Source organism: Tachysurus vachellii, chromosome 7 (genome assembly GCF_030014155.1).
Source record: "Tachysurus vachellii isolate PV-2020 chromosome 7, HZAU_Pvac_v1, whole genome shotgun sequence".
Classification (NCBI taxonomy): domain Eukaryota; kingdom Metazoa; phylum Chordata; class Actinopteri; order Siluriformes; family Bagridae; genus Tachysurus; species Tachysurus vachellii.
In genome coordinates, this window is record NC_083466.1 from 22,603,709 (window position 1) to 22,618,133 (window position 14,425).

The 14,425-nt window shown below is 38.1% G+C and overlaps 3 protein-coding genes across 3 annotated transcripts in view; 2 read left to right on the top strand and 1 right to left on the bottom strand.

Annotated features, from left to right (window-relative positions):
- sf3b2 (splicing factor 3b, subunit 2) overlaps positions 1–14,425 on the bottom strand; it is a 59,915-nt gene that overhangs the window by 30,622 nt on the left and 14,868 nt on the right. The gene's annotated exons all lie outside the window — the stretch shown is intronic.
- The window catches only part of si:cabz01036022.1 (Fc receptor-like protein 5), a 91,543-nt gene that overhangs the window by 16,046 nt on the left and 61,072 nt on the right, over positions 1–14,425 (top strand). Inside the window, exon 6 of the mRNA XM_060875021.1 lies at positions 2,955–3,227. Within this exon, the coding sequence (XP_060731004.1) occupies positions 2,955–3,227 (273 nt within the window). The remainder of the gene's footprint in view (positions 1–2,954; positions 3,228–14,425) is intronic.
- On the top strand, positions 1,268–7,161 carry LOC132848930 (sialoadhesin-like). The gene is made up of 7 exons (XM_060875040.1): positions 1,268–1,302; positions 2,357–2,392; positions 3,747–4,019; positions 4,678–4,944; positions 5,129–5,377; positions 5,668–5,769; positions 6,221–7,161. The coding sequence occupies exons 1-7, from the start codon at positions 1,272–1,274 to the stop codon at positions 6,262–6,264; spliced, it is 1,002 nt and encodes a 333-aa protein (XP_060731023.1). The 5' UTR covers positions 1,268–1,271; the 3' UTR covers positions 6,265–7,161.

Genomic DNA, 14,425 nt, shown 5'->3' on the forward strand with positions numbered 1-14,425 from the left:
CTGTGTTGTACGTCACTCCCCAACCCACCCCACCCACATGTAAAGCAGAAAAATAGAATTCAAAACATATTCAGAAAAACAGCACTTTCACATGTAACTTTACAGATTGAGAAATCAACATATGTGCTTGTTTAGAATACAGATAATACTGGGTTTTGGATTAGCGGATGACTTGTGCTAAGTTTGGTGGGAAAGTTATTTTCTAGTTTGTACAAGTTTGTAAGATTAATGTAACAGGATACACTGCCTACTACTGTCAGTAGCATCATATCTCCTTCTGGTCACAAAGATTGATATAAAATGTTTGTGTGCATGTCCAAAGAGCCTTAATCACTCAGCGTTAGTGACTCATAACCACTAAGCGATTTTTGATAATCATGGTCACTGCAGCAAAAAATTAACCTGAATATCAATCATACAGTTGTACTTACACACTGTACAAAGGGCAGCATAATAATTAAGTAAATTAACTCAAATATAAATAAATGTCCTCCTTCATTAATGAATGAAAATCATTTTTCACTAATCCATTGTAATGAGGAGTCATAAGGCTGAGGATCCATGTGCAGCTGTTTTAATAAATCCACACTCGGAATCAGACAGCCAGGGTCAAAGCCGGTAAACACAATATCAGAGGGCAGACAGGCAAGAGGTCGGGGCAGGCAGCAAACAATCAGAGAAACCGGAATACAGAAACAGAATCGGAACCAGACTAGGAATACACGGGAAACGCTCAGAATGATTGGCAAAACAAATCGAGACTTCGCACCGGCGTAGTTCAAGTTCATCTTAAATAGTAAGTGGTTAATGAGGAGCAGGTGGCGGTGTAATCAGCGGCGGAGAAGGATTCTGCGGAGTGTAGTCCGGAAGGGCTTTAGTATTTTGGAGATGCTTCTCTTCGCTGGTGTTCAGGCGGTGCGTGCGGCGCGCAGACCGTGACATCCATTATGTGACTAGCCGAGCCATTCCTCAATCTAATTAGATAAATTAGATATTAGATTCACTTATATCATGTTGAAATGATTTATGAACTTGAGTGAGGTAGCAGAGGAAATTTACAAGATCATTCAGTTTAATAAAGTTATGTTCCTCAAATTTTTTAAATTGTTGCTCAGATTTTTGGTGGAATAGAGGCGGCGTGCACTTAAAAGTATCACACCAACTCGCACAACAACGGAAATCTTTCTCTCCTCTTTTTGTGTAAGAAGACAGGAAGTGTAGAGGCTTTAAAACAAACCACTGATCATTTGGTCATTTATCAGTCTGACAGAATGGAGCTGTGGACACTCCGTATGATGATCTGTGAGTAAAAATGTTTTCTTTGTGTCTTTATTAGAGTGAGTGGTGGGTTAGAAAATGTTCACATGATGTCTGATGTCCTGTGTACAGAGATTATTAATATAGGATAATAATATAGGATATAGGTTAGACTGAGCGTATAGAAGAGAATAATCTGCTGTGTTTTTGCTAATGTTCTCAGTGAATGTGCTGCTATTTAACTTCTCACAATATATCCCACAATAAAGTGGCTGCTCCACTGCATCAATCCCTAATCATTAACAATTAAGTGACTGCAATCGATGTAGGTGATTAATAAATTAGAAATTTTATATAAAGTAAATTCAATGAGTGAAAATAGACTGCTTCTTCTTCATTAGTGCTGCAACTTGTTTTGAAACAATCTGCGGTCATTTGTACAGATGTGTGAACATGAGCAATTTTGTAACCTGTGACAAAGAGAAGGAAGTGACACAATTCAGCTTCAGATTAGCAGAAGTGGATTTAATTATACAGGAGACAGTAATGAGCTGTGAAGTGAGCTGAGTGAAAATAACTTTTTCAAACATTATATATTATTGTACAGGTAAAACTTGTTTAATAGCTGAAGTGAAATTAAAATGGAGATTTCTTTTTTATTACCAGGACATGACATTGTTCTCATTTGTCTTCTTAAAGAAATGAAAAAGTCAGCATTACATATTCTCTGTTGTGGAAATTAAACTATAATATAATTTGGTAAGAGGTGAAATAATGTGATGAAACAAATATTGTCTTTGCTTTTATAAGTGAAGATTACCCATTTCAGGTAAAGGACAGAGCTCACACACCAAACTCTGACAAAAATAGAAGTTCAAACTGTTGGTTATAATAAATATCTCTGACTGCTATCATGACGTTTGTCACACCAGAATGAGCTCATGGTTTCTGTTGTCTCATAACTGTCATTAGATATATTAGAAAATAACTTGTCAGAGCATGTATGTTAGGTTATTTTATTTTATTCAAATAAAAAATAATAGAAAATTTAATGTGATACATTTTACAGAACATTTCTCTGTTTCTCTTCCCTTTTTAGTGCTTATTTCATTTATCCACATTGGACAAGCTCAAGGTGATTTCTATATATATTTATTGCTTAAGGAGGTCTTAAAATAATGAAATTAAATGTTGTTGTTTTTTTTTTACATTACATAGTGATTTTTTTTGGTAAAGTTTTGCAAATCAAAAATGTTCTTATTGAGGGTTAATAATGCAAAATTCATAGAATAAATATCTATAACAACATTTGTACAAAATACTCAATACCATTATACAGTAAACATATAAATGAACTTTAGGTAATATTATTTTATATAAACTACACCATCACTAATTATTTGACTAATCACAGATTAATGACAGTAGAATCAGAACTGTATTTATTGCTGTGTTTATTTTGAGGTGTTAATAATAAGATTGTTTCTGCAGAGAGCTCAGAGATCAGTGATGCTGTTACTCTCACTGTATCAGGTGAGTGTGTGAGTTTGTGTTATCTTACATAATTTACACAGAGCCAGATGCTGTTGGATTTTTTCCCCTAGTCATAGTGTGTTTTACAGTGTAATAACAGCATGTCTCTGTCAGTAGTAGTATTGATTAGTGTGATAAACTGTGTGTTTCACCTCCAACTACAGAAAAACCTAAACCTGAACTCACATCAGACCATAAAGGAGCTGCACTGACAGGAAACTTAGTGACTCTGTCCTGTACACTGAAGCTGCAGTCTGCTGGATGGAAGTTTTACTGGATCAAACCCACACAGAGCTCTGAGACTGAGACTGAAACACACCAGTACATCATCAGTTCAGTTAGAGTCTCTGATGGAGGTCAGTACAGGTGCAGAGCTGGAAGAGGAAACCCAGTCTACTACACAGACTACAGTGATGTACTCTGGGTAAATGTTATTGGTGAGTAACACATATTGCAGTGTTTATAAAATATACACAGACCTGTGTAAAAGGCACATTAGATATCATTTAAAAATGCATTGAGAATAACGACAATAAAAGTTTAAAAAACCACAATAATGTTAACAATAATAAAGTCAATATTTGATGTGACGACTCTGAAGTTTTATAAGTGACTAGTAAATAAAAACCCAGCAACTTAATTATATTTGTTTAAAAAGTGGTTTATTACATGATATGATACTTTTGTCTAAATTTTGAAATGTTTGGAAATCTAAAATGTTCTTATTGTGGCTTAATAATGGAAAATTCATAGAATAAATATCTATAAACATTTGTACGAAATACTCAATACTATTATACAGTACACATCATAATGAACTTTAGGTAATATTATTTTATATACACTACACCATCACTAATTATTTGACTAATCACAGACTAATGACAGTAGAATCAGAGCTGTATTTATTGCAGTGTTTATTTTGAGGTGTTAATAATAAGATTATGTTTCTGCAGAGAGACCTAAAGCTGTGGTGACCATAAAGCCTGACAAACATGTGTTCAGAGGAGAGACTGTGACTCTCAGGTGTGAAATACAGGGAGGAGGAGACACTGAGTGGATATACAGATGGTATAAAGATGACCAAATCTACAGAGACCACAAAACCCAGGAGTTCAGTCTCAACTCAGTTAGAAGTGAACACAGTGGTAAATACACCTGCAGAGGGAGGAGACGCAGTGACTCTCAGAGCTCAAAGATCAGTGATGCTGTTATTCTCACTGTATCAGGTGAGTGTGTGAGTTTGTGTTATCTTATATATTTTACACAGAGACAGTTGCTGTTGGTTCTATTTTTGGAATGTAAATTCCTTTTTACGCATTAACCACAAAATATTTTAACAGTTTAAAATAAGATATTTGGTCATAGTGAGTGTTTTTACAGTGTATTAGTAACAGCATGTCTCAGTCTGTAGTAGTGTAGTATTGATTAGTGTGATAAACACTATAAGTCTTTAATCTCTCTTGATACAAATTACTTTGTTAAACAACAACCTGTTTCTAAATCTGTTTATTATTGGTCTTAGATTATTTGGAGCATCTCCTCACAAGTGCCGTTATTAAAGACACATTAACATATTAGAACAAGTAGATTAATATAAATATATTTATAGTTACAGCTGTAACTACTGAGCTGTTGTGTGAAAATAATGCGAACTTCTGATTTGAGCATTCAACTGTGCTGCCCTATAACATGAAATAATATATATTTTGTGTGTATGTAATAACTTTTATTTTTAAACTTAAAAGCAATTAAAGGTTTAGTCCTGGGTTCATTTTTAATGTTACACATAATATACTGCACATGCACAGGAGCAATATAATAAAATCATAAAATATTTGACACATAATAATTTCATAATAAACTTCAATTATTTGTGTATTTCAGGTGAATCTCCTCCAGGGTCTCTGATCATCAGACCGAACAGAACTCAACACTTTACTGCTGACTCTCTCTCACTGAGCTGTGAGGACCAGAGTAACTCTTCTGGATGGACAGTGAGAAGATACAGATACAGTGAGACATTTGTCGGTTGTTCATCACTTTCAGGATCTACATGTAACATCAACTTCCTCTCTACATCACACACTGGTGTTTATTGGTGTCAGTCTGTATCTGGAGGATACAGTAAACCTGTCAACATCACAGTGCACAGTGAGTCCTCAATGTTCTCATCTGTAACAGATTTACAATATACAGAACTAGAGATAAAACTTTACTAAATCAGCGTAAATTTGTGCTACACTTTGTCTTATATTTCCCACTGATAGAGCTCTCTGTGTTAAAATCATTATATTATTTTACACACTTTCTATTGTCATCTTTCTCTTTCCTACAGATGGTGCTGTGATCCTGGACAGTCCTGTACATCCTGTGACTGAGGGACATAATCTGACTTTACGCTGTTTATTTCGCAACAAAAAGATCCCAGGTTCTGGTGTTGATTTCTATAAAGATGATTCCATCCTTCACTCCCAGACTACAGGAGAGATGACCATCAGTAGTGTCTCAAAGTCTGATGAAGGTTTCTACCACTGTAAACACCCAGAGAGAGGAGAGTCACCGAAAAGCTGGGTTTCAGTCAGAGGTGAGAAATATTTATTCAGTTAATTTAGTAAGCAATAAAACTGAATGGGATTTTAGTAAAATATCCAGTGATGCGGTGTGATACAACTCAACATTTATTTATAGAAAGTACATACTTTAGAACTAATCACATTAATATTTAAATTACAGTCAGATTGTGCAGCTTTGTGGTATTTTTGTATATTGAGTATGATATGTATCTTCATTTGAATCTTGTATTTATTAGAGCCTTGTACTAGACTTTCCACAATATTATAATTAATATTTTACTCCTCATCATATCGCATGTAGGAGCTTCAGTGTCAGTGCTCAGACTGATCAGCAGTCTAGTGACAGTTTCTGTGTATCTGCTGCTGACCATCATTCTGGCAGTGAAATGTTTCAGAGCTCGAGGTAAAAACATTTTCAGTCTATTTCACATAATAAACACACTGACAGGTAACAGGACAAATGATTTGAGTTTGTACTACCATTTTACCTGAACATTACCACAATACACACTTTAGTTACAGTATTAAAACACTAAAATTCAGTAACAGTAATGAATTATAATTAAAGTACAGATGCTTAGAAATAATAGTTTAGTAAAATTAATGGGTATGTAATTGTTTAATTGCTGTATGATTTAAATGACAGGATGTTTATCTATTTGTAGTAAACCATTCCATATTTGTTTTGATAAGTAAAAGAGAGTTTTATGTAATTTTTTGTTTGTTTTTTGAATACATGTGCATTTTCATTTACGTTCATGAAATATGAAAACAGTCATAATTAGGAATTGTATTCTAATTGTATAAATTCCATTCACCATTTGTCAATAAAACCTGTTTTATTTATTTTATAGTTCAGGCTGATGAAGACACCCAGAATGCTGTTATTGAGGAGTGAACAAAAAAAATCAGATTTTAGGATTGTGAAATAATTTTGATGTCTCACATTTAAATACTTACTACCAGATGTTTTTTCTTCTGAAGTTTTCACACCTCTTCATGGGGTTATGAATTATATTAATGCAGTGTACATTAAAATTAACTAGATATTAAGATCACATCTTTAATTTATCTCTACTCTCTATCTAGTAATATTTGTCTTCATATAACTGGGTAAAATATTTTATAGATTAAGTAAACTTATTAAAATTTTGTACAGATGCCATTGGCAAACAGAATGTCATCTATGTACATTGTTAACTAACTCTGATCACTGAGGACAGGTGAGGAGGTTTATTGTTAGTTTATCATTATAGTTCATGATTAAATGATCTGACACAAAAAAACAAAGTCAGTGTTTTCTAGTTAGGCATCTGGACTTTTTTTAGCACTGTTAATAGTCAATAATATCTTTTAATAGTCAACCATTTCTATTAATAGTCAATAATTTACAGATTTTTTACCGAAAATGTTTTGAAAGTGGTGACTCAGTGCTTCAGTCTTTGCATTGATCAGAATGTTGTCAGTTTAAATCGCATCATCTCGAGCAAAACTCATCTGTTCATCCCTTAACTGCTCTTTTGTATCTTGTCTCAGCTGTAAGTTGCCAGGAAATTTAAAATGAAAATGTTTGGCATTTAAAAATTATATATCTAGTCAAGAGTCAAGTCAAGAAGCTTTTATTGTCATTTCAACCATACATAGATGTTGCAGTACAATGAGACAAGGTTTCTCCAGGATCATAACAAAAAAGAGAGAGCTATAAGGACTTAGTAAGTTAGTCCTAGCCACATAAAGTATATAATTTATTACAAAACATTTCTATTAACAATACCAGTAGCTTAACTATAATGCAGACCAGGTCAGTCAAAAGACTTTGATATTATTGTTTTAAAGATAAAGTTTTCTTGCTTTCTTTTCTTTTCTTTTTCTTTTTTTTTTTTAAAAAGGCTTTTGCACAATGTTACTTTTGAATAAATAATATGCAATTTAAACTGTTTTCAGTGTGCATTTCTTATCTAACTTAGGTATGTTCTGAAGGATGCCCTGCGATGGATTGGCACTCCGTCCAGGGTGTATCCTGCCTTGATGCCCAATGACGCCTGAGATAGGCACAGGCTCCCAGTGACCCGAGGTAGTTAAGCGGTAGAAGATGAATGAATGAATGAATGTTCTGAAGGAGAGAGATTACTGTAAATATACAATACATTGCCTCATTTTGTGTCATCAATGTGTATAGCCAGAAGGTGTCGCTGTTCAGTAGCGTTTCAAATAATTGAACCGTTTTTCGAGAGTCGGTTCAAATATGTAATTTTGCTAGTAGGCTTTGTTTATACCCGTTTAGTACCAGTTTTTATGTTAAGTCCACTTTAGTTTTGGGTTAGATGCTTAAATGTATCTCTATGAAAATATGATATAGTTTATTTATAAAGGGTGTTTAAAGAAGCAGGTCTTTTAATGACCACGTTAGAAACTCCACCACGTTCTTGTGGAGAAATCTGGAAAGAGAGAGGAGTCCTGACATTTATGAGTGGTGCGTTCTACCGTTTGGAACTACATGTAGCCCATGTTGTGCCATATACGTCATCCAGCATCATGTCATAAACCATCGTGAAACCAACGAAGAGGTAGTGGACTCATTATATTCCTTTTATATGGATAACTTCTTGCAGTCCCCACAACAGACCAAGCCAAGCAACTTATCGACGAAATAAGACAGTTACTATCAAATGGCGGATTTGAAATCAAACATTGGGCCAGAAAGTACCCAGAAGTAATTGAACACTTACCCATTGAGGCACGGTCTGAAAGCTGTGAACTATGGCTGACTGTGCACAAAACTGACCATCAAGAGACTCTTGGGCTCTCTTGGCATTGCATATCTGACAGTCTGAGTTACAAAAGTAAAGAATTATCACCCGAAGAGCCCACCATGTGCAATATATACAGAGTAGTAGCCTCCCAATATGACCATCTTGGTTATATTTTGCCTTATACCACCTGGGCTAAATTCTTAGTACAAGCTCTGTGGACCAAGAAAAGAGGCTGGGATGATATCATTGAGGAAGAAATGCTTCAAAAATGGCAAGATTGGACTAGTGAACTCCAGCTTTTGCCCAAATTATGCATTCCAAGGTGCTACTTCTCTCTCTGTCCAAACAAAGATTGTGGCTCTGTCGAGTTGCATGTGTTTTGTGATGCATCTGAGTGCGCTTATGGTTCCGTTGCATACCTGCGCCTGCAACTTGAGGAAGAAGTTCAAACCTCCTTTCTAATAGCTAGGTCCCGTGTGGCCCATAAAAGTCCCATAATTATCAATACTACGATTAAAACTGTGCGCTGCCCTTACTGGTGCCCAGCTAGCTAAACTCCTCCTAACTGAGATTTCCATACTCATACAAACCCCTGTTCTATGAACAGATTGTACCACAGTTCTCACTTGGATCAAATCGGAATCCTGTCATTACAAAGTATTTGTTGGCATACGGATTGCCGAGATACAAGAATTGACAAGTTCAGATAGTTGGAAATATGTAGACTCAAAACAAAACCCTGCAGATGACATTACAAGATGCAAATCTCCTTATGATCTCTCTATGAACTGGCCAATACAGCCCAACTTATCCTCAACAGATGAGGAGTTAAGAAAATGATTCTTCTGTGCTCATGTTGCTGTTACTTCATCATCTCTACCAGCCACAAACCAGTTCACTACATGGGCAGACTTAGTCCAATCTACTTATCAGTCTGTGCATGGGGCGGCCACACCCTCGATGTCTGCCACACAGTGTCTCGACACTGAAATTCTACTCCTGAAATAGGCCCAGCAAGTCCATGCACTACAAAATGGGAAGGTAATAAGCTCCAACAGCAGATTAAACTCTTTGTCACCTGAATATGACCAAACACTAGGATTAATTCGAGTAGGTGGTCGTCGACGTAAAGCAGAGAAACTAGAGATTGATGCTTTGCACCCCATTGTACTCGCACCGGAAAACCCCATCACTAAACTCATAATACAGGATTATGATAATCGGCTCTTTCATCCTGGACCTGAAAGTGTCTTTGCCGAATTGCGAAGAACCTATTGGATACTCAGAGGCAGACAGGCCATAAGAAAGTATCAACGACAGTGCAGAGAATGTAGGAAATGGTGTAGTAATCCAGTCAACCCCAAAATCGCTGATCTCCCTGTAGCTCGTCTCCGCATTTATCAGCCACCTTTTTGGTCAACATGAGTTGATTGCTTTTGACCATTTACGGTAAAAATAGGCAGAAGACATGAAAAGCATTGGGGTATTCTTTAAGTGTTTCACCACATAGTATGGATATCGACTCTTTTCTCATGGCTTCACGTCGCTTCATTGCCCGACGTGGTAAACCCTTCGAATTAATATCCGATTAGGGCACAAATTTCAGAGGTGGCAACCAAGAACTCCAGTCTACCTTCTCTGCCCTTGAATCAAACACTCAAAGAAAAACTAATTGAACAGAGTATCTCTTTTCAATTTGCACCTCACTTTGGAGGGGTCTGAGAGCAGGAAATACGCTCTATTAAGTTCTGTCTCAGTGATACTTAAGGATCAGGTTGTATCAGAGGAAGTCCTTTCCACTGTTCTAGTAGAAGTAGAGGGGATGCTAAATTCTAAACCACTTGGTAACATGTCATCAGAGACATCAGACACTGACCCAGTCACTCCATATCTGTTGCTCATGGGGTGGCAAGATGCATCTCTGCCTCAAGTGGTTTATGGTCCAAGAGATTTACTGAGCAAGAGACAATGGCAACATAGCCAATTGATTGCTGACGAGTTCTCGACAGTTCATTCACTACTTGCCAACTCTACAACATTGTCCTAAATGGAGACAGTCTACACCTAACGTATCAGTGGGAGAAGTAGTTATGGTTATGGACTCTCAATTGCCATGAGCCCACTGGCCTGTGGGTAAAATAACTCCTGTGATGGAACAGTTAGAGTGACAGAAGTAACTACTTGGGACCACATATACAATCGCCCCTGTTTCCAAACTCATTGTTTTCCCAGAGTTACCAAATGATTAGTGGTATATAACCTTACGTTGCAGGTGTAATTTTATTTATTTTTAATTTAGGGGCGGCTGTGTAAAATACCCTGCTGGGTTGTTGGTGACGTAATATATGGGTGGAGTTATAGATCTGCCCAGAAAAGTTTGGACAATTTGGACAACTATTTCTAAATAGTTCAGTCGCTAGGGATGAGGCAGTTTATTGTTTGTTCTGATGTGTGCATCTTTGAGACTAAACCACACACAAAAAGTGTAAATGACTGAACATAATTCAAGTGGATTTTGCTAGAATAAATCAGAGCCTTTGAGCTATAGATGTCGTAGACATTCCATTATTGCATCATATCATAACCTTCTGATTGAGGTTGAGGACAAGTTTTACATACATCTAGAACATACATTATCTCTTTTTTTATACAACTGAACAATTCAGTGGCAGCTTGGTGGACCTGAGATCGAACCCACAACCTTCTAATTAATAGCCCAACACCTTAACCACTAGGCTACCACACACATGCACGCATGCACATATGCGCATACGTTTTTATCTGCACTATTTAATGATGTGTAATTCTTTTTAAGTCACAACTTTAATGGCAAAGTCCAGCAGGGGCTGCAAGCCAGTGATTTCTGTGCCAGTCCCAAGTCCTGAATAAATAGAAAGGGTTGCGTCAGGAGGGGTATCCGGCATAGAATGTGGCAATTTAAGCATGTGATACATCAGTGTGAATTCAATACCGGATTGGTTGAGGCCCGGGTTAACAACAACCGCCACTGGCACTGTCGACCTATAGGTGCCGGCGGAAATTGGGCAGGTCCTGTCATCTGAATATGGGTAATATAAGTGAGTGCATCTCTGGCTGGCGATATTACCTAATGGTATGTCTCCTGTTCCTACAAAACAGTGTGTGTAGTTTAATTTAGGAGGCTGTGCAATGAATGTGTTAATTCTCGTTTGATTTACCTTGGGTGTTCATTTCAACACACGCATTAGAGTCTGTAGACATATAAGCCCTGTTCACACTGCAGGTAAAAGTGGCCCAAATCTGATTTTTTTGGGGTCAAGTGACCAGGTCAGACTTTTTCAGGAGTAGTGTGAACACTCAAATCTAGCCCAGATCTGATTTTTTCAAATCAGATCTGGGCCACTTCCATATGTGGTCCTGAATCAGACCCAAATCTGATTTTTTCCAATGTGGCCGCAGTGTGAACACCCAAGGCGGATTTGATGCGACTTTTACATCAATCTACATCGACATTCGTCACAATTACGCGCCAGCGAAAACGTGACACACGTGACACGATAACAAAAATGGATAACAGTGATGGAGTAAGTCAGTGGAGGGAGAGTGAGGTCTTAGACCTAATTAACATTTGGGGAGACACTTCAATTCAGGCCAAATTAGAAGGCTCATACAAAGGCTCTTTGCTGTGTCGTTCGTTAAAGTACCTTTGCTGCGCTGTCAGGTTCCCTGTGTCAGTGTACCCTTTAAGAAGCCAGCTCCGCATGGGGTACGCTGGGTCACCAAGCAGCATGATCGGTACTTGGACACCGTTGATCTCCACTGTGTCCTTTGGCGATGGAAAATAAGAGATTTTATTAGATGTTATAATAAGTTTGAAAAGGGAGGAAATCCAAGGCACTATTTGTATTCAAAAATGTATAAAAAGCCTTTATTTCACATGGCTATGTTACGTTTAAAAACAAAGTGTGCAGCAACCCAGATAACCGCCTTCAGGGTATGATGGTATATACATACCCTGAAGGCGGCTATCTGGGTTGCTGTTATGTAAAATAAAGGCTTTTTATACATTTTTGAATACAAATAATGCCATGGATTTCCTCCCTTTTCTGACATTTGTTTTCCCTATACCTAAGAGCACCTTCAGTTTTTTTCTGCAATTCCTGAGCACTTTGGATTTTTCCTTATCTCATGTTGTAATAAGTTTCTCTAAACATTTTAATGCCCTTTATACTAAGATGTTATTGTTTCCAAATAGGATTTGTGTGTGTGTGCACAATAGTGATAGAAGAACTTGCTGGTGGAAAAAGCTCTCCTCTCTCTGCCATTGCAAAATTCATGCACAATCGTGCACCTGGCAATGCCAAACAGGTTACCCACCGTGCGGTAACTGATCCCCGTTGCCAGCCAATACACCCCAACTCCTACACGTTTCTGCACAGAGATGGGTCGCCTAAACTGAGTATCCTGCCACAGGAATCTTGAGGAGAGGCGCTGACAGAGATAATCAAAAGTTGCCCTCGACATTCGAAAATTTTCAAAAAACTGCGTCTCTGTGAAGCCATTCACATCACATTCCCACCACTCCTGGCTTCGTCTCCACATCCACACAGACCTCTGTAGTGAATTTGCAGCCATAACCCCGCAAAAGGCTAAAACAGCTAATTTTGCTCTCTTTCTCTTCATTCTTCTCGTCCTCAGCACCTGCTCATTAATGTTACGGCTGCCATTACACAAACACTTGGAAAGAAAAGCGAAAATGCTTAGTTCCTCCATAACCGTGCCAACTTTTTTTTTTTAATACCCCGCCAACTTTTTAGCCCAACGGCGTGCTGCCTGTGACGTCATTGTTATTGTTCGTTTGCGCATGCGGGTCAGTTCGAAACAGTAAACAGTTCACACTGGTATCTGATATAGGCCACATTTTAAAAGGTAATGTGAACAGCCAAACAAAAAAATCAGATCTGAGCAAAATATCCGAATTGAGCATTAAGACTTGCAGTGTGAACGCGGCTATAGTGGCATTAGTTAAACCAGTCCTCCCAGGTCCTCCAACTTTAAACACCACAGGGAGGCTGGGGAATTTATCACCAGTCTTAAATGGGTACCATTTGGTACCCCATAAGCATCCTGCTTAAACATGCAGTAAGAACTTTTACAGTAGTGGGCTATGGTTTTCAGTTCACTACCATTATTTATCATGGGAATCATTGTGTGTTTGCTCGCAGATGTGGGGACCATCATGCACAGATAACAGGACTCATTTGTAATCAATTTGGTGGTGTAATTGGCGAGTTGCCAGTAATTGTTTTCATACACATCTCTGCGACTTCTACTAGAAGTGGGATTTTCTGGAGTCATTTCTGTATTCCCTTTTATTAACAGGCAGATCATAAGGATGCTAATGGTCCCTAGGATTCTAGGGTGATACTTACCAAGGTTCCTCATCTTAACAGGAGCTTCTACCTTGCCTACTTACTGTAGATCGTCCTTTGAAGTCTTTGTGTGTGTGCGTGTGACAGTCTGGGGTTGTAGTCAGTATGTAATACTGTATAGTATACTACTATCGTCTACTATCGTAAAGGCCACATTTACCTCTCTAACTTAGTGTATTAATTTCATTAACACTTGTGTTCACATTTGTGTGTGTGTCGATGTTACTCTCTCAGATGACGCTGCTTCTTCTCAATGTTGGCAAGCAGGTGCTATACCAGTGTTTCTTCTGTTTTCTTCTGACTCAGACACTTTACAGGTCGTAGAGAGTCAGTTGGCGCTTACGGGAGAGGTTACTATCACGTCACTGTGTGTCCTGATGCTCCTTTTTGTTCCTCCTTGCAGTTGTCGATTGCTGGTTTTCCTTCTGGCTCAGGGACCTGCTTACAATGGTTAACGTGAATCCACCCCGCTCTCTCTGCAACCTTCACCGCAGTGTGCGTGGTCAGAAGTACCTGAAATGGCCCAAGCCACCGCCTGGCTCTCCAGCTTTTCCTCCTGAAATCCTTCACCACCACCCAGTCACCTGGTTTGAGATTGTGCAGATCTGTGGGCACTTTGGGCAGTGCCTCCTTCACCTGCTTATGGATTTGAGACAAAATAGAGGACAAGTTTGCACAATAATACAGCATTTCATCTTCACACTGGCTTGTGGTTAACCTAGGTGTGTGTATAGGCTCAATTCCTGTATTTGGGGGTCTTCCAAACAGTATCTCAAACGGGCTTAAATTCACTCTCCCCTTCCACGTGTTCAATTACTTTTGATTCTGGCATTCAGGCGGCTCACGGTGAACTCCCGAGTTCTCTCACGCTCATGGCCAATTTTGCGGTTCGAGG